Genomic DNA, 22,747 nt, shown 5'->3' on the forward strand with positions numbered 1-22,747 from the left:
TGTTCCACATCACTGGTCATTAAGGAAATATGTATCAAACCACAGTGAACTACCATTTTTTTCACCCACTAGGATGGTTTTAGTTAAAAAAACAGAAAATAGCAAGTGTTGATGAGAATATGGAGAAACAGGGGCCCTCATACATTCTGGTGGGAGTGTAAAATGGTGCAGTCATTGTGGAAGACAGTTTAGTGGTTCCTTAAAACATTAAACATAGGATTACCATAATGTTCTAACATACCACTTACTAGGAATATATATATACCCTAGAAAAATTAAAATATATGTCCAACCAGAAACTTGCACATGAATGTTTATAGTAGCATTGTTCATAACAGTCTAAAGAGGGAAACAACCTAAATGCTCATCTATGGATGAACAGATTAATAAATTTTGGCATATATATACAATGGATTATTTAGCCAAGAAAGAAATGAAATACTGATACATCCTACAACTTGGATGAACCTTAAAGGGATGTTAATTGAAAAAATCCAGACACAAAAGGTCACAGATTACATGATTCCTTTTACATAATGTATCCGGAATAGGCAAATCCATGGAGATAGAAAGCAGATTATCAGTTACTAGGGTACTAGCAAAGAACGGGATGGGGAATGATTACACAGTGGATGCAAAGTTTTTCTCTGGTGTGCTAAAAATGTTTGGAAACTAGAGAGAAATAGTTACTGTACAATATTAGCAATGCACTAAATGCACGGGTGCAGGAGGGCCAAGAGGAGCTACTCCACAATCAAGGTCAGGAGGGGCAGCGGTGAGGAGATACCCCTCATCCAAGGTAAGGAGCAATGGCTGCGCTTGGCTGGAGCAGCCCTGAAGAGATACCCCACACCCAAGGTAAGAGAAACCCAAGTAAGACGGTAGGTGTTGCGAGAGGGCATCAGAGGGCAGACACATTGAAACCATAATCACAGAAAACTAGTCAATCTAATCACATGGATCACAGCCTTGTCTAACTCAATGAAACTAAGCCATGCTGTGTGGGGTCACCCAAGACGGGCAGGTCATGGTGGAGAGGTCTGACAGAATGTGGTCCACTGGAGAAGGGAATGGCAAACCACTTCAGTATTCTTGCCTTGAGAACCCCATGAACAGTATGAAAAGGCAAAATGATAGGATACTGAAAGAGGAACTCCCCAGGTCAGTAGGTGCCCAATATGCTACTGGAGATCAGTGGAGAAATAACTCCAGAAAGAATGAAGGGATGGAGCCAAGGCAAAACAATATCCAGTTGTAGATGTGACTGGTGATAGAAGCAAGGTCTGATGATGTAAAGAGCAATATTGCATAAGAACCTGGAATGTTAGGTCCATGAATCAAGGCAAATTGGAAGTGGTTAAACAGGATATGGCAAGAGTGAACGTCGACATTCTAGGAATCAGTGAACTGAAATGGACTGGAATGGGTGAATTTAACTCAGATGACCGTTATATCTACTACTATGGGCAGGAATCCCTTCGAAGAAATGGAGTAGCCATTATGGTCAACAAAAGAGTCCAAAATGCAGTACTTAGATGCAATCTCAAAAGTGACAGAATGATCTCTGTTCGTTTCCAAGGCAAACCATTCAATATCACAGTAATCCAAGTCTATGCCCCGACCAGTAACGCTGAAGAAGCTGAAGTTGAACGGTTCTATGAAGACCTATAAGACCTTTTAGAACTAACACCCAAAAAGATGTCCTTTTCATTACAGGGGACTGGAATGCAAAAGTAGGAAGTCAAGAAACACCTGGGGTAACAGGCAAATTTGGCCTTGGAGTACGGAATGAAGCAGGGCAAAGGCTAATAGAGTTTTGCCAAGAGAACGCAATGGTCATAGCAAACACCCTCTTCCAGCAACACAAGAGACATCACCAGATGGTCAACACCGAAATCAGACTGATTATATTCTTTGCAGCCAAAGATGGAGAAGCTCTACACAGTCAGCAAAAACAAGACTGGGAGCTGACTGTGGCTCAGATCATGAACTTATTGCCAAATTCAGACTTAAATTGAAGAAAGTGGGGAAAACCACTAGACTGTTCAGGTATGATCTAAATCAAATTCCTTATGATTATACAGTGGAAGTGAGAAAAAATTTAAGGGACTAGATCTGATAGACAGAGTGCCTGATGAACTATGTATGGAGGTTTGTGACACTGTACAGGAGATAGGGATCAAGACCATCCCCATGGAAAAGAAATGCAAAAAAGCAAAATGGCTGTCTGGGTAGGCCTTACAAATAGCTATGAAAAGAAGAGACGTGAAAAGCAAAGGAGAAAAGGAAAGATATAAGCATCTGAATGCAGAGTTCCAAAGAATAGCAAGGAGAGATAAGAAAGTCTTCCTCAGCGATCAATGCAAAGAAATAGAGGAAAACAACAGAGTGGGAAAGACTAGAGATCTTTTCAAGAAAATTAGAGATACCAAGGGAACATTTCATGCAAAGATGGGCTCGATAAAGGACAGAAATGGTATGGACCTAACAGAAGCAGAAGATATTAAAAAGAGGTGGCAAGAATACACAGAAGATCTGTACAAAAAAGATCTTCACGACCAAGATAATCACGATAGTGTGATCACTCACCTAGAGCCAGACATCCTGGAATGGGAAGTCAAGTGGGCCTTAGAAAGCATCACTATGAACAAAGCTAGTGGAGGTGATGGAATTCCAGTTGAGCTATTTCAAATCTTGAAAGATGATGCTGTGAAAGTGCTGTACTCAATATGCCAGAAATTTTGGAAAACTCAGCAGTGGCCACAGGACTGGAAAAGGTCAGTTTTCATTCCAATCCCAAAGAAAGGCAATGCCAAAGAATGCTCAAACTACCGCACAATTGCACTCATCTCACATGCTAGTAATGCTCAAAATTTTCCAAGCCAGGCTTCGGCAATACATGAACCGTGAACTTCCAGATGTTCAAGCTAATTTTAGAAAAGGCAGAGGAACCAGAGATCAAATTGCCAACATCCGCTGGATCATGGAAAAGGGAAGGGAGTTCCAGAAAAACATCTACTTCTGCTTTATTGACTATGCCAAAGCCTTTGACCGTGTGGATCACAATAAACTGTGGAAAATTCTTCAAGAGATGGGAATACCAGACCACTTGACCTGCCTCTTGAAAAACCTATATGCAGGTCAGGAAGCAACAGCTAGAACTGGCTGTGGAACAACAGACTGGTTCCAAATAGGAAAAGGAGTACGTCAAGGCTGTATATTATCACCCTGCTTATTTAACTTCTATGCAGACTACATCATGAGAAAGTACATTATGGGCTGGAAGAAGCACAAGCTGGAATGAAGATTGCTGGGAGAAATATCAATAACCTCAGATATGCAGATGACACCACCCTTATGGCAGAAAGTGAAGAGGAACTCAAAAAGCCTCTTGATGAAAGTGAAAGAGGAGAGTGAAAAAGTTGGCTTAAAGCTCAACATTCAGAAAACAAAGATCATGGCATCTGGTCCCATCACTTCATGGCAGATAGATGGGGAAACAGTGGAAACAGTGGCTGACTTATTTTTTTGGGCTCCAAAATCACTGTAGATGGTGATTGCAGCCATGAAATTAAAAGACGCTTACTCCTTGGAAGGAAAGTTATGACCAACCTAGATAGTATATTCAAAAGCAGAGACATTACGTTGCCAACAAAGGTCCGTCTAGTCAAGGCTATGGTTTTTCCAGTGGTCATGTATGGATGTGAGAGTTGGACTGTGAAGAAAGCTGAGTGCCGAAGAAATGATGCTTTTGAACTGTGGTGTTGGAGAAGACTCTTGAGAGTCCCTTGGACTGCAAGGAGATCCAACCAGTCCATTCTAAAGGAGATCAGTCCTGGGTGTTCTTTGGAAGGACTGATGCTAAAGCTGAAACTCCTGTAGTTTGGCCACCTCATGCAAAGAGCTGACTCATTGGAAAAGACTCTGATGCTGGGAGGGATTGGGGGCAGGAGGAGAAGGGGACGACAGAGGATGAGATGGCTGGATGACATCACTGACTTGATGGACATTGAGTCTGATTGAACTCCGCGAGTTGGTGATGGACAGGGAGGCCCGGCGTGCTGCAATTCATGGGGTCGCAAAGAGTCGGACATAACTGAGTGACTGAACTGAACTGAACTGAAATGCCAATGAATTATACAAAATTGTATGTTATGTGACTTCTTCATCAATTAAAATTTGCTAGTGGTGGTAGTACTAAAAGCAAGCTCAAAAAAAAAAAAAAAAAAAAAAATCTTCTTACCTGAAATGAGAAGCTTGATTTAGGAGGCAGCTATAGTCATCAGGAAGCTCTATCAAACTATTTCTTTTTCTAGGGTACCTAGAAATATAATTTAAATGGCAGTGAGTAAATAAGCCTAGGTCAAAAACAGACCAAGTAATAGAAGGATGAATGTTTTAAAAATAATGAGAGAAAAATTCCCTGGTGGTCCTGCTTCCACTGCAGGAGGCACAGGTTCAATCCCTGGTTAGGGCGCTAAGAGCCTGCCACATGGCACAGCTAAAAACAAAACAAAAAACTTAGGGATTCATTTTTGCAATCTGTAGTAATTTCTACCGTTGACTAGATTTATCCAAACTTTTCAGTCTAGAATTCCAGATCTTTCAGCAGCCATGTTTCCTTTCCAAATCCAACTCCTACTATTTCCTAAGACTAAATCGTTCTATTATTTCTATACTGTCTAGGAAGTAATATAAAGTAGCAGTTAAGAACACAATCTTTGCAATCAAACTGGCCCAGTTACAAATCCTAGATTCTGACACTCGACAAGCCACTGAACCTAATTCTGTATTAGCCGGTCTGTAAACTCAGAATAAATATATTATGCTCCCTCAGTCATAAGGCAGACTATCAATTTAGTAACACATTTTGTTAGGGGGTGGGGTGAGGAGAGAAACATTAAATACTCATGCTGATTGAAAAAATGTTAAATATGAATAACAGTATCAAGGAACCTCAAATGGCTGCTGAGAACTCAATTAGATATTGAAGCAAAACATAATATACTTAGTACCTAATACATGTTTTTAAGTATTATTTTTCATTCTCACCATACTAATACAACAAAAGCCTTGCATGTATGCCCTGGGAAAGGTCATTTGAATAACAGGAAATGTCATCTGAAATAATATGAATAATAGGAAATTCTCTCCTTAAATCCCAATCAATTCAAATTTTGTAATTCCTTCTGTGTGCAGCAAAAATTATCTCTAAAGCTAAACTTATATCATTAAGAATATTTACTCTTTAGCTTTCTATTAGCATTAACAGTATATTCCATATATTATTATACTTTATCTTATCTCTTGAATTTATGAATATAACTAGACTATAAACTACCTATGACCAAAACCTGTATGTTATATATCTTTTAACTCTCCAGGAGTAATGTTAATTTGGTACCATGCTGGGGAAACAGCAGATGTCTAACAGACACAAAATGACTTGTGTGAGACTAACAGTCCTAAAATATGTACTCATCTTTTAAACCCTTCTTGGTGATGTGAATACTACTGCCTCTGAGCATAGGAGGTGGAGCTATAATCTCTAAATCGCTAAAATTGGGTTATAGATATGAGAGGATATGTTAGCATAGGTTTCAGGGAGAGGGTAATATTTAAATCAGTCCTTGAGGAAGAGATGGATTTTGATTAAGCCAAAACTTAAAGGAGATGGGGGGCTGAAGAAAACTTTTGTTGAGTAGTCTCCAAGCATATAGAAAGGAGGAGATGGGGAAAAGGGAATAGTTTTACTTATATTTTCATTCTCAAAAGGAAAAAAAAAAGTAATTTACATGAATACTGTCACTACCCTCTCATTTTAATAAGTAGTAGCTCCAAGAAACCATCTCTTCCTTTGCCTTTTAATAGGTATGCATTAGCTTAAGAAATAGGAGTTGGTGGTGCCAAACAATTTAAGAGGGAAAGGACAGTCACTCCAAGAAAAAAATCAATTGTAGGAAGAATCGAATTTTCAGCAAGATATAACAGAAATGTAAGAAATAGTATGCTGAGTGAGAATGAAAAGACTAGAAAGCATACTCATCAGCTGACGGAAGGACTTAGAAGTAAAACCAACCTGACTACAGTGCTTTTTTGCTTCAAACAGTTTAGTAAGGCAGGGTCTGTACACCACCTGTATGGGAAGCAGAGAGAAAAGCAAATGGGTCATCACAACTTTAGTGCAATATTCATCGAGCCATCCTCGCTAAACCTCTTGGCCCCTTCTTTCCATGTGCTGTCTGCTAGACTTCTTTTTACCTTACATCTTGCCTCTTCTTTCTTCTCCTTTTCTTTTCTCCCCTTTTTTAATGTCTTCCTATTTATCCTCCGTCAAATCTTCTATAATTTCTTTTTTAAAGGGTTTATCTATTACTAGAAAAACATAAACTATGCTCAGTATTTTAAGAAGAAGGAATTTAATACCAGAAATTGGAAATAAAGGTGACAGAAAGGCTGAGAAGCCAACCAGGAGACAAAAAAGCAAGGCAACAAGAAGATCAGCCAATAACAGGAAGCTACTACCCTTGCCAGGCTGGAGGAACGAAACAGTATTTTTGGAATGGTATTGTTGGAGCTAAGGGTCACTGGTGAATCAGATGAACCAGGACCAAAACCACCTGCACTGGCTATGCACTATACTATCCACCTGTATGAGTTATCTTATAATAGGAGGTCCTGGTAAGGAATGCAGAACTAACAAGCTACCACCAAACGGAAGAATTCAGGAAAATCAAAAGGAAATGCCAGTCCATACATCCCACCAACCTCCCAGAATCCTTCTTGCTGGAATCCATCTTGGCTGAGTGATGTAGGTGTCACCAGGAAGGACCCTGAGTCATAGTGATAGGCCAGAGACACCCCGTAAACTAACTCCATTACCATAAAACCTGAGACATGGCAGAGCAGTTCTTCTGAGTTCTCTTACCCTGCTGTTCTCCACCTGGGCACCCCCTCCCAATAAAGTCTCTTGCTTTGGCAGCACGTGTGTCTCCTCAGACAATTCACTTCTGAGTATTAGAAAAGAGCCCACTCTTGGGCCCTGGATGGGGTCCCCCTCTCCTGCAGCAGGTGGATGCTGGAACTATAGTAGACTTGTCTGGCAGGAACTAGAGCCAGAGAAGAGCTATAGTCACTGTCAGGAATGCCCCACAAGGCAAGGAGAGGTGACCTAAACAGGTTTCTCTCTTCCTCCTGGCTTCCAATATCCTGCCAGTGCCTCCCACAGGCTGAAGCCAACTGACAAAGGAGACCGGGTAATACGGCCTAGTGAGGTCAGTTCATCATCTCTCAGAGCAGATGATGAGGAAAGGCTTTGAGGCAAGCAGAGCCAGGAATGGTACAGACTGTGCATTTCAAACTTTGAATTTTTAACATTAAACTAGAATGGCAGGCTAAAACTCCAACAATATAAAAATAAAATTAGTATAACCTACTGTGATTGTACTCAACACAAAGCATGGTACTGATTTTTTTGGATCCATCTGATTCATTTTTATCACACTGGAAATCAGAATACCTCATGAGAAATGAGGAAACACGGAAAAGCACCCAAAAGAAGAGATGAGAACACATAGAAAGGTGGCCAGAGATGGGCAGACATTCACACAAATCCTGACTTGAGCATGCAGGCAACAAGACACAGATTAAAGAAAAGGAGAAAAGAAAAGAGGAGAAAACTGAAAAGACTAACTGTGACTGATAATGTTAGAACAGAGATGAGAAGCCACAAATGGAATTACTTGGGCTAAACCTATGTCTATCAAACCAAGACTGAACACAAGTATGAGGGCTGGTAGCTAGGAGAACTCACCATGTTTGGAGAGTTTCCAGGTTGGTGAACACGTATCAATTCGGGGACAGTGGTGTGCTCAGAGAGTGTGGAAGTTCTGCTCCCTTTTCCCCATACCTTGCCCTGTGTATCTCTTCTATCTGGCTGGCCCTGAGTTATATCCTTTTATAAAAAACTGATGCACTAGTAGGGAAAACGTTTCTCTGAGTTCTCTGAGCTGCTCTACAAATTAATCACGCTATATAACCTTTTGGTCAGCACAGGAGACAGCCTGGATTTGTGACAGCCTGGTTCTTTCTGAAGTATGTGATGTTGTCATGTTTTCAGGACTGAGCCCTCAGCCTGTGGGATCTGACACTATCTCCAGGTAGATACTGAGCTGAATTGTAGGACACCCAGCTAATGCTGAAGAATTACTTGTTGGATGTGTGGGAAAAACACCCTCCCCAAGTGTCAGAAATGTATGTCAGGATCTTTAATGGGGGAAACAGAGTAACATGATGAGAACTGACTATTGAAACCATGGTATATGTCAATTATATCTCAAAAAAAAAAAAAAGATGGAAAATGGTGGTAGCAAAGATAGGGTTAGGAGACTAGAGATTTGAAGGGTAGAGAGTAAGCAAGCAGAAGGGTCAATTAAGTATGGGGGTAGAAAGAAATCTTGAATAAAAGAAAAGCACACTTCCCCATGGGAAATTTAAATGGATATATTTTTGAGTTACCAAATGACTTTAAAAAATTAAATTTTTTTTATTGAAGGATAATTGCTTTACAGAATTTTGTTGTTTTCTGTCAAACCTCAACATGAACCAGCCATAGGTATACATATATCCCCTCCCTTCTGAACCTCCCCCCCACCTCCCTCCCCAACCCACCCCTCTAGGTTGATAGAGTCCCTGTTTAAGTTTCCTGAGACATACAGCAAATTCCCGTTGGCTATCTATTTTACATATGGTAATGTAAGTTTCCACATTACTCTTTGCATACATCTCACCCTCTCCCCTCTCCTCATGTCCATAAGTCTATTCTTTATGCTGTTTCTCCACTGCTGCCCTGTGAATAGATTCTTCAGTACTATTTTTCTAGATTCTGTATATATGTGTTAGAATATGATATTTATCTTTCTCTTTCTGACTTACTTCACTCTGTATAATAGGTTCTAGGTTCATCCACTTCATTAGAATTAACTCAAAGGTGTTAGTTATTTTTACTCAGCCTTTTTACGGCTGAGTAATATTACATTGTGACTTTTATTTCCTCCTCAGTCACCTTTCTAAGATATGTGCTACCATATGAGATACGCTACTATTGTTGCCCCACTCTGGGTTCTTCTGATGCTTAACTGTGACTGTATGGCTGCTGACAACATGACTTATCCTCACTTCACCACCACCTCCACCCCATTTAAAGCAGGGATGAGACAGCAGCTGTGGGGAACTTGAGCACAATGATTGGCAGTCATGGTGGAACAAGCAGAAATCCTGGTGGCCCATTAGTGAAGTCACTCAGTTGTGTCCGACTCTTTGTGACCCTATGGACTGTAGCCTACCAGCCTCCTTTGTCCATGAGATTTTCCAGGCAAGGGTACTGGAGTGGGTGTGTGAATTAGGAACCTTGTGTATTTTTGCCACCACCTTCAATCAATGGTAATCAATCTAAAAGCTTAGCAAGTATTTTAAATTTAAAATTTCCAAACTGTATAATAATCCAATAATGATATTTTATCCCCGCAGTACCTCTGGAGGAGGGGCCTCACAGTATCCCAGTATTTCTGGAAAAGCAGGAACAAATTTGTGGGTAAAGATAAATAGCTACAGAGTACATTGTACTCTCCTTCTGCAGCATCTACAAGAAAACAAAAATATATTTAATAAGTACATTATTCTTACCTGGTCATCCTGTGTCTAGAGTTTCTTCATTGTTTATGCTCGTTTCTATACTCTGCCTATACAGTATACTTTGTAAAACTGTGGATGATAAATAAGACCCAGTGATCCTTTTGAATCTGATTTGAGTCATTGTCCTGATCAGACTTCTCCAACATCAAACCACCCCCAAAATACAAAATACAAAAGTGCTTATCGTGGCAAAAGGCCCTACCTGATCTGACTTCATCTCTTACCTGCCTCCCCCTGTTTATTAGGCTTCAGTCACTCATCTCTACTACTCTTTGATGACATCAAGCGAACGCTTTGCATTTATTGTTCCTTCTGCTTACAATACTCTTCCTTCAACTCTCCATCCAGTTCAACACCACGTCCTTTTCTGATCTCTCTGCTCAATGTTTCCTCACAAAGAAGTCTTCCATGACTCTGCCCCAGCATTCTCTATTCTCATGACTTGCTGTATTTTTTTTTGTAGCACTTACCACCATTTGACATTATACTACATGTATTTATCTACTGGCTTATATTTCATCTCCTCTCAACAAAAGAAAGGACTTTATCTCATCCATTGCCATACGACAGCACCAACAAGATAATAAATAACTTTTTAAAGAATGAAAACACAGATCTGTGCTGACAATCACTTGGAAAGAAAGCACTATCCTATTTGTACAGAATCAGAACAAACCTACATCTAATGAGCCCTACTGAACAGAGTTCAAGATAAAGAACCCTGTTAAGGCTGACCTGAGAAAAGAACAAAAGAAAGCATCTCGGAGGAAATTTGATGACTCTTCCAAAATCATACAAACCTTCTGATTTTTACCCAAACAAAGCCACAAGGAAACCTTCTCTACCTTGATGTAGATTTAAGGCAAGTAAAGAAGAAAGGAAATTATTCTGTTACTCAAATACCCAGGGCCTCGGTTAACACAACAGGCCTTTCACAGCAGCATTTTATTTATTTCATAATAGTTACAATCAAATGTTCAAACTTCAAGAAACAGAGTATATTATAAAGCCAAACAGTTCTCTTTCTTTAAAGCCAATCAATCTTTGTAATTTCTTATCTGTCCTATACTGCATGAAGGCATTTTGTAAGCTCAAATACAAAAGTTGTACATAGATAGGAGCCATGAATAGGTTTTGTAGATTATGAGGCTAATCTGGTTTCTGGTCTCACCTTTTACCCACACCAGGGCAGGGGCACACATGTTTGGAATGAACACTGATGAAAGTGTGAGGAATAAAGAAGCGGTTTTGCCTGCTCTCACCCTTGAGGTTGAAAGTAACAAAAAAGTCTCTTATTTACTACTCTGTGATTTCATTTTCCTACTTACTGGTAAACAGTTCTTCAGGTGGAGTTACTCCAAGTAAATAGTGGAAAAACAATGCAGCACAGCGAAGATACGGGATGATGCCATTCTTCAAGGAGACCCATAAATACCAGCCAGGAATACCACACCCAATGCAGCTGAGAGGCCACAATTCCAGAACAGAGCAGAATACAAATCAGATGAACACCCAGATTGTAAATACATCCCCTTTCAAAAACACACCTCAGCATTAAATAATTTTTTATGCATTAACGATAAACATTAAAACAAAATATTTAACTAGCTATAGCTTCAGTCTTTAAATCTCCTCATAGTTTCTTAGAGCAAACCACAAATCTTGCATATTTTATGAGGTAGATTCTTAAGGCAAAGAACAACTTTATTCTTTTTCCTAACCCTTGTAATGAAATGTGGAGCAAATGCATTTATCAGTAACTAACCAAAGCAGCTAAATTAGCTTAAAAAATTTAATACTTTCCTGATTTCTGTATTAAAACTGGCGATTTTTAGGGCAGTGAAACTAATAATCTATATGATACTATAATCTTATAACACAAAGTGAACCTTAATGTAGACTATGGACTATATAGTTAATAACAATGTATCAATTCTGGTTCATCACCTTAACAAATATACCACACAAATGAAAGATGTAATGGAGAAGCTGGTGGTGGGAGGGAGGAAATGGAAACTCTTGGTTACTTTGTATTCTATAAACCTAAAACAGCTCTAAAAAATAAAGTCTATTAACGTAACGATAAATACACATATATTCAGTACTTAAACTGAAAAAAAGTTGACTGATGAAGAAGACGAAAACAAAGAGGGAAACTTGGCAGCAGATGACGCTCAGCAGAGCACTCTATTGCACTTTTGGTTTTAACCTCTGTGTTGTCAATATATTTCACATATTACTCACAACAGCCTTAAAAAAAACTCAGTAGTTAAGTGTATTAACTGTATGAACTGCTTTAAAAGAACAACCTATTTTCAACTTTTTACATTTATTTAAAGTTTAACTGCTGCATCTTGTTAAAATTCCATCATCTTTTGCCTATATTCCTGTAACAGTTTATAAGAATAAAGATGTGTCAAAACTTGTTTTCAATCTCAGAAACAAATGAATGGGTAATTTTTATTTGTTGTTATTCCAAAAGCCTTTAACTGATTTTTAAAAACTGGAATTAAAATGGTTCAAGAGATACTGTCAAACAACTGAACAAAGATGTGTAATTATAAAAACAATACTGAAATAGACTGGACTAATGGGCTGTTACTCACCCACTTGTATACTGAGAAACTTCTGCCAAGAAAGAAGATGCAGAACGAGCCTCTTCACTCTCTTCCTGTATCTGTGCAAGGGGGAGGTCTGAAAAAGAAATTCTGAAAGATAAATCTATGAATTTACTATTCAATTTACTAGTGAAAATCTCAATTTCAGAATTCCCTGGTGGTCCAGTGGTTAAGACTGTCTACCAATGCAGGGGACACGGGTTCGATCCCTGGTGCAGGAAGATCGCACATGCTGTGGGGCAACTAGGCCCATGCACCACAACTACTGAAGCCCAAGCACCTAGAGGTCATGCTCCACAGCAAGAGAAGTCACTGCAATGAGAAGCCCATGCACCACCACTAGAGAGTAGCCCTCTACTCACTGCAATTAGAGAATGTTTGTGCACAGCAATGAAGACCCAGTGCAGTCCAAAATAAAATTAATAAATAAAGAGTTCAGTGTTTGTATATGATTTTTTGATTTGAGGTAAATTTTATAATGCAATAAAATACATAAATACTAAATGCACCATTTGATGAAGTTTGACAAATGCACACACCCATGTAACAATATCTTGAAAATTACTAGCACTAATCAATGAATAGAGTAAAGTTGCAGGATATAAAATCAACACACAGAAATCCCTTGCATTCCTATACACTAATAATGAGAAAATAGAAAGAGAAATTAAGGAAACAATTCCATTCACCATTGCAACAAAAAGAATAAAATACTTAGGAATATATCTACCTAAAGAAACTAAAGACCTATATATAGAAAACTATAAAACACTGGTGAAAGAAATCAAAGAGGACACTAATAGATGGAGAAATATACCATGTTCATGGATTGGAAGAATCAATATAGTGAAAATGAGTATACTACCCAAAGCAATTTATAGATTCAATGCAATCCCTATCAAGCTACCAACGGTATTCTTCACAGAGCTAGAACAAATAATTTCACAATTTGTATGGAAATACAAAAAACCTCGAATAGCCAAAGCAATCTTGAGAAAGAAAAATGGAACTGGAGGAATCAACCTGCCTGACTTCAGGCTCTACTACAAAGCCATAGTCATCAAGACAGTATGGTACTGGCACAAAGACAGAAATATAGATCAATGGAACAAAATAGAAAGCACAGAGATAAATCCACGCACATATGGACACCTTATCTTTGACAAAGGAGGCAAAAATATACAATGGATTAAAGACAATCTCTAACAAGTGGTGCTGGGAAAACTGGTCAACCACATGTAAAAGAATGAAACTAGAACACTTTCTAAAATTAATAAACTATTTTTTTAAAGCAGCTTTAGGTTCACAGCAAAACTGAGTGGAAAGCACAGATTTCCCATATACCTACTGTTCCCAAACACCTACAGTCTCCCCCACTATTAGCACCACTGGCACATTTGTTACAGCCTACAGTGACACATCATTATCACTCAAAGTCCATAGCTTACATTAGAGATAACTCTTGCTATTGTACATTCTATGGTGGTGGTTTAGTCTCAAAGTCATGTCTGACTCTTGTGACCCCATGGACTGTAACCCTCCAGGCCTCCTGTGTCCAAGGGATTCTCCAGGCAAGAATATTGGAGGGGGTTGCCATTTCCTTTTCCAGAGGATCTTTCCCACCCAAGAATTGAACCCTGGTCTCCTGCATTGCAGGCAGATTCTTTACCAACTGAGCTACAAGGGAATCCCTGTACATTCTATGGGTTTTGACAAACGTATAATAAGTTGTACCCACTATTATTGTATCCAGCAGAATAGTTTCATTACCCTGAAAGCCTTCTGCACACTGCCTATTCACGTTGTCTCCCCTAACTCTTGCCAATACCCACTGATCATTTTACCATCTCATAGTTTTGCATTTTCCACAATGTCATATAGTTGGAATCATACAATATGTAGCCATTTCAAATATGCTTCTTTCACTTAGTTGTATACACTTAAGATTCCTCCATGTCCTTTCATCGCTTAATAGCTCATTTCTTTTTAGAACTGAAGAATATTCCACTGTTTGGATGTACCAGTTTATTTATCCATTCACAAGGATATATGGGTTGCTTCCAAGTTTTGGCAATTATGAATAAAGCTGCTATACACACCTGTGTGCAGGTTTAGTGTGGACATAAGTTTTCAGTTCATTTGGGTAGGTATCAAGGAGTGTGACTGCTGGACTGCATGGTAGGAGTATGATAGTTTTGTAAAAAACTGCCAAATGGTATCAAAGTGGCATTGATTTCATTCCTGCCAGCAAAGAATGAGAGGTCCTGTTGTTCCACATCCTTGTCAATATGCAAACGCTGTTAGTGTTTTGGATTTTTCCCATTCCAATGAATGTATACTGGTATCTCGTTGTTGTTTTAATTTGTAATTCTCTAATGACACCTGATACTGAACATCTTTTCATATGCTTATTTGCCATCGGGATATCTTCATTGGCAAGGTGTCTGTTCAAGTCTTTTGTTCATTTTCAATGAGGCTGTTTGTTTTCTTACCATTGAATCTTAGTCCTTTGTATATTCTGGATCACAGTTCTTTATCAGATGCATCTTTTGCAAATATGTTTAACCAGTTTGTGGCTTATCTTCTAATTCTCTTGATAATAATCTTTTGCAAAGCAAAAGTTCTAAATTGTAAGAAGTCCAGCTTATCAATTATTTCTTTCATGGATTGTACCTTTGGTGTTGTACCTAAAAAGTCACTGTATCCTCAAAATCACCTAGATTTTCTCCTATGTTATCTCCTAAGAGTTTTGTATTTTACATGTAGGTCTAAAACTCATTTTTAGTTAATTTTTGGGAAATGTGTAAGATCTGTGTCTGTGTCTTACATGTGGGTATTCGGTTGTTCTAGCACCATTTGTTGAAAAGACTGTCTTTCCTCCACTTGTCTTCACTCCTTTGTCAAAAATCAGTTGATTATATTTATGTAGGTGTATTTTGGGCTCTGTTTTGTTCCACTGATTCATTTATCTGTTCTTTCACTAATACTACACTGTCTTCATTCCTACAGCTTTCTAGCAAATCTTAAAGTCAGGTAATATCAGTCCTCTGTCTTTGTTCTTCTCCTTCAATACTGACTTGGCTATTCTGAGTCTTCTGCCTCGCTAAATAAACTTACAATTAGTTTGCTGATAATCAAAGAACAACTGGTAGGGACTCTGACTGGGAGATTATTCGGTTTATATTTAATTTTTCCGAATTTACTTTTGTGTGTCTTCCTTCTCATACTGAAAATTCAGTTCCCAATGGCATTAACACAATCACTTACTTGATTTAAAAATTACCTAAAATAATTTCAAAATAATAATATTAGTACCACTGATACTACTAATTGAGTTCAAATTAAGATTTTTTTTTTTTAGTTCCTCCATTATCAGAATATACCCTACTAGGAAAGTACAGTTGAAATACTGTTTTTTAAAGTCACTAAGCAATTATTTTCTCAATGTATTTCTTAGATTCATTTGTTGTTTTCAACTGTCAAAAAATTATTTTTGCCATTCAGATTTTTTTTTGTTAAGTATAATTAGAGTTCTAAGATCAACTACATTAAAAAAACATTCACAAGAATCTTTGCATAAATTCTTCTACTCTTTACTTTGTACCACAGGTAACTTTTTTGTTTTCCATTTATACTTCTGTCATTTCATTTATTTAAAAAGAGCAAATATGAATATATGTAAGCATATATATGCATAAATACATATAAAATATCTTACGCAAAGGTATTATACTATAACTTTTGCTCTGTACCCTACTTTTTTTCACTTAATATCCTAGAGCTCACTTCTTCAGTAGATTTTATTCCATTTTATAGCTACACATCATTCTAATATATGGGTACACCACAGGTTACTCAGCCAATCACCTAGTTTTTTGTTATTCCAAATAATGCTACAATAAATAATCTTGTGCTTATATTCTTTCAAATTTCTGCCAGTAGAACTTTGGGGTAGATTCTTAGAAGTGGGACTCGTGGGTCAAAAGGTAGATGTGTATTTAATTTTGCTAGATACTATTCTAAGATCACTTTAATTATTTGTCCTCTAAATTATCTGAACTTTCAGTAGCCATTATTGACCACTGATACTCAAAACCCAATTTTGCTTTCTATTAAGAGCAGAATCTAAAAGGACAACTATATCACAATTCCATGATGGTAATATTACCCATGTATCTTCAAACAAGGATATATATATATTTTTATCCAAAAAATATTCATTGAGTTCTTACTGGGTGTAACAGAAGTTGCTAACCATTTGAAGCTTATGAAGAAAGATTCTGAAATTTGAATGTTCCCTATTCGAGAAGCTTACAGTAGGGATGAAGGAGCAAGGAGAAGCAGGAAAAAGAGTGGAACAGCAGTAAGATATAACTATAAAATAAGACACCATGTGATAAATGCTATAAAATGAACCAAGTACTATCATTCTAGGTGGAGGAATCGACAATGTTTTATAGACAGGCTTATCAAAAGGCTCAGAGTATTTAGGCAGGGACAAACATTGGAGAGACTATTCTCCAACCTTGACCTTGAGGAATCTGGACAAAAAAAAAAAGAGAGCAGAAAAAGCAGATCCAAATGGCTTCCCTGTGTACCTAGGGAGTAGCTGCAAGGGAGAGAATCAAGTGGTTTAGCTAATTATTCCTGTCACAGTTCTACCTTTCCTTTTAAACAGCATCCGTAAAGAAACAAATGAACGATCACTCAGTAAGAGACATAATACAGAATGGTTAACCACAAGCATAATTAATTTTCCTAGTAAATCACAGGCAAATGTTATTTACAATTAACAACTGATGGGAGCTTTACCTGTGTCTATGGTAAGAAGTATCTGAAGCATGTGTGCCATGGTGATCAAATGGAAGAGATAAAGGTGGTTATACGAAGAGCTAACTGGTGAAGGCTGCAGATCAACAGCATCATCCCAGTACAAGGACGGGAATGCTAACACAGTACCCACCTATGAGAGAAAATCGACATCAACATGGGTAGCAAAAGGACCAACACAAGTTATCTCATAACTAAATGTAAAGAATACAAGATCCTGCACCATGTGTGTTTTTAAATAACCACGATATTTTTCCTAATTATTCAAAAGGATATTTTAGAATATAATATACCGTAAACAGAGGATAAAAGCCATCATCAAACAGATTTATCCCTTTGCTGGGTCCACTTATTCTAGTTCTAGGTAATGGTCTCAACCTTGTGGTTTTAGGGGATTCAACATTACAACCATTTGGAGAGCTCTTAAAATAACATTGATACATAGGCCCCACCCTAGTCCAATCAAATAATTATATCAGGGGTAAGGTCCAGTTTCCAGCATTTCTTTCAAGATTTCCATGAGAAATTTCAAAAGACACTGGTGACAACCACAGGGTAGAGGATACTGGCTAACCTTGCATCCACAAAGTCCATGGTCCTAACCTTACCATGGCTCTCTAGAAAACTTGTCTTGAAGGAATGAAATGGTCAGAGAGATGGAAAAACTGTACAAGAAATTCACAAAACAGTTGTCACTAACCATAGGTGTTTTGGGAAACACCTAGATGTGCCCATGGCCTGGTCCACATCACGAATAATTAACAATTTTAAGACAGCTCACACCATTATTCACTGCTTATAATGTAAACAAGTTGAGAAAAAGGGGAAGGGGGAAAACATATTATTAGAAAAAGTCTGCCTGTATAGACACTAACTAAATATAATCAACTAGACTACAATCTATTACAATGTAAAGGGTAAATGTGGTTTTATTTTTAAAGTGATTTTGATGGTCTCAGTCAAATCTTTATCTATTTATAAAGGGAATGGAAAAAAGAGACTAAACTTTCAAGATCAGTATTTATAATCTTGAACAAAGAACATAAATTTGAATGAGGAAAACACTTATAAACTTGAGTGACTTAAAAAGAAAATTTACTGAACACTTACCAAAACATGAAATAGATCTATGGATAGAAGGCAAGGTGTAGCTTCTGATTGCAGGTTAGGAAGAACAACTAAAAAACAAACAAACAAAAAACCTTAATGTAATTCAGCCAGTAATACAGCAATGCAGTTAAATGTAATACAACATACTAGCATCTAAAACAAAAATTTAACAGGGTTATACATACAGAAACTGATAAACTGGTCCATCACACCTTTAAGATACAGGAACCATAACTAAAGATAAACTAAACTGAGAAAAGGCTCTAAAAAGCTCTGGATGCAATTTAATGGTTGAAAAATAAGATATAGGAGGAAAGGGTAAATAAGTTAGGATGACTGAAATAAGAAATTATTCGATAAGTATTACACTCGCTGAATGAAAAAGGATTACTTTTAAACAATGTTCTCTACCACTTCCTACCTCCAACTACACATTTCTAAATGTTCTGTGATACATGAAATACATGAACAAATTTGGGGTTGGGGAGCAGGGAGAGCATGCAAATTGGTGTAAGTGAAAAGAGGATGGAGACAATCCTCCTGAACAAAACTAGACAACTGATGAGTGGAAGGAAATGCAGACAGCTCAAAAATTTTGCCTTTCTGATTTTGATCAGTCTCTAAATTCAGAAGTCAGGCAAAGAGTTACAAGGAAGTGAAATCAAGAATTCAAAACAATAAGTGTTTATATATACATAACCATGAGAATTAATTATATTTAAATAAAGCTATCATTTGGTTAAAATGAAGGAGAGAAGATTCTTTTCAGACTAGGTCAATTTCTTAACCCCAAATCCAAGATTCTAAACAAAAAGCATAAAAGTTAAGAGCATGGGCTTTGGAGTCAGACAGAAATGGGGTCCAGTACTTCCTATGACTATCTGTCACAGGCAAGGTATTTGACTTTTCTAAGCCTCCAGTGTATACAGGATTGTTGGGAGGTTTGTTAACCTGTGCATTCAAAGTACTTAACCTGAGTGTGGCATACAGTAACCACTATAAACACTATTAATACCGGCTCTATAAAATAAAGTGAATACAGGGCTCTGCCATTAACTAGCTATGTGTCCTTTTTAAGTAATATTTTCAATACATTAGTTAACATGTCCATGACACAACCAACACTACCTACCTTATTTTCTCAGTGTTAAAGTATTTTGCTCCCAGGATATTTTCAGTTCAGTTCAGTTACTCAGTCGTGTCCGATTCTTTGCGACCCCGTGAATCACAGCATGCCAGGCCTCCCTGTCCATCACCAACTCCCGGAGTTCACTCAGACTCACATCCATCAAGTCAGTAATGCCATCCAGCCATCTCATCCTCTGTCGTCCCCTTCTCCTCCTGCCCCCAATCCCTCCCAGCATCAGAGTCTTTTCCAGTGCGTCAACTCTTCGCGTGAGGAGGCCAAAGTACTGGAGTTAGTTTCAGCTGTAGCATCATTCCTTCCAAAGAAATCCCAGGGCTGATCTCCTTCAGAATGGACTGGTTGGATCTCCTTGCAGTCCAAGGGACTTTCAAGAGTCTTCTCCAACACCACAGTTCAAAAGCATCAATTCTTCAGCGCTCAGCTTTCTTCACAGTCCAACTCTCACATCCATACATGACCACTGGAAAAACCATAGCCTTGACTAGACGGACCTTTGTTGGCAAAGTAATGTCTCTGCTTTTCAATACGCTATTTAGGTAGGTCATAACTTTTCTTCCAAGGAGTAATCATCTTTTAATTTCATGGCTCCAATCACCATGTGCAGTGATTTTGGAGCCCAAAAAGTGTGACACTGTTTCCACTGTTTCCCCATGTATTTCCCATGAAGTGATGGGACCAGATGCCATGATCTTTGTTCTCTGAATGTTGAGCTTTAAGCCAACTTTTTCACTCTCCTCTTTCACTTTCATCAAGAGGCTTTTTAAGTTCCTCTTCACTTTCTGCCATAAGGGTGGTGTCATCTGCATATCTGAGGTTATTGATATTTCTCCCGGCAATCTTCATTCCAGCTTGTGCTTCTTCCAGCCCAGTGTTTCTCATGATGTACTCTGCATATAAGTTAAATAAGCAGGGTGACAACATACAGCCTTGATGTACTCCTTTTCCTATTTGGAACCAGTCTGTTGTTCCATGTCCAGTTCTAACTGTTGCTTCCTGATCTGCATACAAATTTCTCAAGAGGCAGGCCAGGTGGTCTGGTATTCCCATCTCTTGAAGAATTTTCCACAGTTTATTGTGATCCACACAGTCAAAGGCTTTGGCATAGTCAATAAAGCAGAAGTAGATGTTTTTCTGGAACTCCCTTCCCTTTTCCATGATCCAGCGGATGTTGGCAATTTGGTCTCTGGTTTCTCTGACTTTTCTAAAATCAGCTTGAACATCTGGAAGTTCATGGTTCATGTATTGTTGAAGCCTGGCTTGGAGAATTTTTGAGCATTACTTTACTAGTATGTGAGATGAGTGCAATTGTGCGGTAGTTTGAGCATTCTTTGGTACTGCCTTTCTTTGAGATTGGAATGAAAACTGACCTTTTCCAGTCCTGTGGTCACTGCTGAGTTTTCCAAATTTGCTGGCATACTGAGTGCAGCACTTTCACAGCATCATCTTTCAAGATTTGAAATAGCTCAACTGGAATTCCATCACCTCCACTAGCTTTGTTTGTAGTGATGCTTCCTAAGGCCCACTTGACTTCACATTCCAGGATGTCTGGCTCTAGGTGAGTGATCACACCTTCGTGATTATGTGGGTCGTGAAGATCTTTTTTGTACAGTTCTTCTGTGTATTCTTGCCATCTCTTCTTAATGTCTTCTGCTTCTGTTAGGTCCATACCATTTCTGTCCTTTATTGAGCCCATCTTTGCATGAAATGTTCCCTTGGTATCTCTAATTTTCTTGAAAAGATCTCTAGTCTTTCCCATTCTGTTGTTTTCCTCTATTTCTTTGCACTGATTGCTGAGGAAGGCTTTCTTATCTCTTCTTGCTATTCTTTGGAACTCTGCATTCAGATGCTTCTATCTTTCCTTTTCTCCTTAACTCCTAATTCCTTGCCCTGATTTTATTAACTTTTCAGTCAGTAGAATACTCTGTCATCAAATTTTGCTTACAGGCAGTTGTGAAAGTTTTTTGTTCCCAGATGTTACATATATCTATTTTCAAAATCCTCTGAAATCAAGTTCATTTTTGGCATGCATATTTTCCTCCATTGGTAAAATCTTTCATTTACGCTAAATTAAATATCTCAGGGAAACTTAAGTGATACAGTAGGAAAAGCGTAGGTTTTATGGTCAGGCTTGGGTTCAAACACTAGTTCTGCCTTTTACTGGTTTTATGACCTTGGTCAAGTCACAGAAGTTCTCTGTGCCTCAGCTTCTTCATCTCTAAATTGGGGAAATGATAATTTTGTTGAAGAATGGTGGTTAGAAGACATGATTATATACAAAGATCCTTGTACAATGTTCAGGGATCATTGTACGATGCCTGGCACATACATGGCAATGAACACTGTATGTCCTATTACTACTGGAGAATCAACATGTTAAAACTATATTCATTATCTTTCAAATAAAACAGTCTCTATTGTGGACTTCTCTATTTCTTTCAATAGTCTAGTTATTTCTTTTAATTCAAAACCTTGTTTCTACCCATCCCAATTCCCTCCCTAATTGATGCTACTGTGTGTGTGCGTTTGTGTGTGTGTTAAGTCGCTTCAGTTGTGCCTGACTCTTTGCAACCCTTTAGACTGTAGCCTGCCAGTTTCCTCTGTCCGTGGGATTCTCAAGGGAAGAATACTGGAGTGGGTTGCCATGCCCTCCTCCAGTATGCTACTACATACAGATACATATTTTACTTCTAATTTTTCCTTTTCCCAACGCAATCTATACAATATCTAGCCTTAGAATAATATTGTTCAAAATGTTTCAAAAATTCCCAATAACCTAAAGTTCAAACTTCTCATTGGGGCATTTAAGACCTTCTATTTTTATCAAAACAACTTCATGCTTCTCTATCTATAGGTGCCACTATTCCTATCAAACCTGTCTATTTGAACATACCACATGCTTTCCTACATCCTCAATCTCTGTTAAAATTGTCCTCCCGGCTAGGAATGCTATCTCTTTCTCTCAATGTATCTTTATATACCTTGTTAGAGCAAAAAACAGCAGAGCCCCTAGAGTGATCTCTTTCTGTCTCAATTCGTAAAGCACATATTTTTACAATACATCTAGCATTTGTCTATTTTATAGTGTGAGTTTTCACAGAGGTTCTGCTTCTTTAATTCAATCATGAGTATTACAATGGCAGGGTCCACACTTGTACCTCTACACAGTTTACAGCCCTAACACCTTGCAAGTAAAGATGTTCTCGCTAATAAATTTTCACATGACAAACTTTTACATGAAAAGATACATTACAGAGCAAAAGAACATCAAGTTTATCAGTTACTGTCAATTAGACATTCAGTTCAGTTCAGTTCAGTCTCTCAGTCGTGTCCGACTCTTTGCCACCCCTTG

General features: G+C 38.1%; 1 protein-coding gene across 1 annotated transcript in view; it reads right to left on the reverse strand.

Moving 5' to 3' along the window:
• UBR1 (ubiquitin protein ligase E3 component n-recognin 1) overlaps window positions 1–22,747 on the reverse strand; it is a 154,643-nt gene that overhangs the window by 23,771 nt on the left and 108,125 nt on the right. Inside the window, exons 38-44 of the mRNA XM_027553667.1 lie at window positions 18,252–18,319; window positions 17,124–17,274; window positions 12,300–12,387; window positions 11,022–11,155; window positions 9,532–9,640; window positions 6,080–6,136; window positions 4,244–4,321 (exon numbers count right to left, since the gene is read on the reverse strand). Coding sequence (XP_027409468.1) covers window positions 4,244–4,321; window positions 6,080–6,136; window positions 9,532–9,640; window positions 11,022–11,155; window positions 12,300–12,387; window positions 17,124–17,274; window positions 18,252–18,319 — 685 coding nt within the window. The remainder of the gene's footprint in view (window positions 1–4,243; window positions 4,322–6,079; window positions 6,137–9,531; window positions 9,641–11,021; window positions 11,156–12,299; window positions 12,388–17,123; window positions 17,275–18,251; window positions 18,320–22,747) is intronic.

The sequence above is a fragment of the Bos indicus x Bos taurus genome, chromosome 10 (genome assembly GCF_003369695.1).
Source record: "Bos indicus x Bos taurus breed Angus x Brahman F1 hybrid chromosome 10, Bos_hybrid_MaternalHap_v2.0, whole genome shotgun sequence".
NCBI classification, from domain to species: Eukaryota; Metazoa; Chordata; class Mammalia; order Artiodactyla; family Bovidae; genus Bos; species Bos indicus x Bos taurus.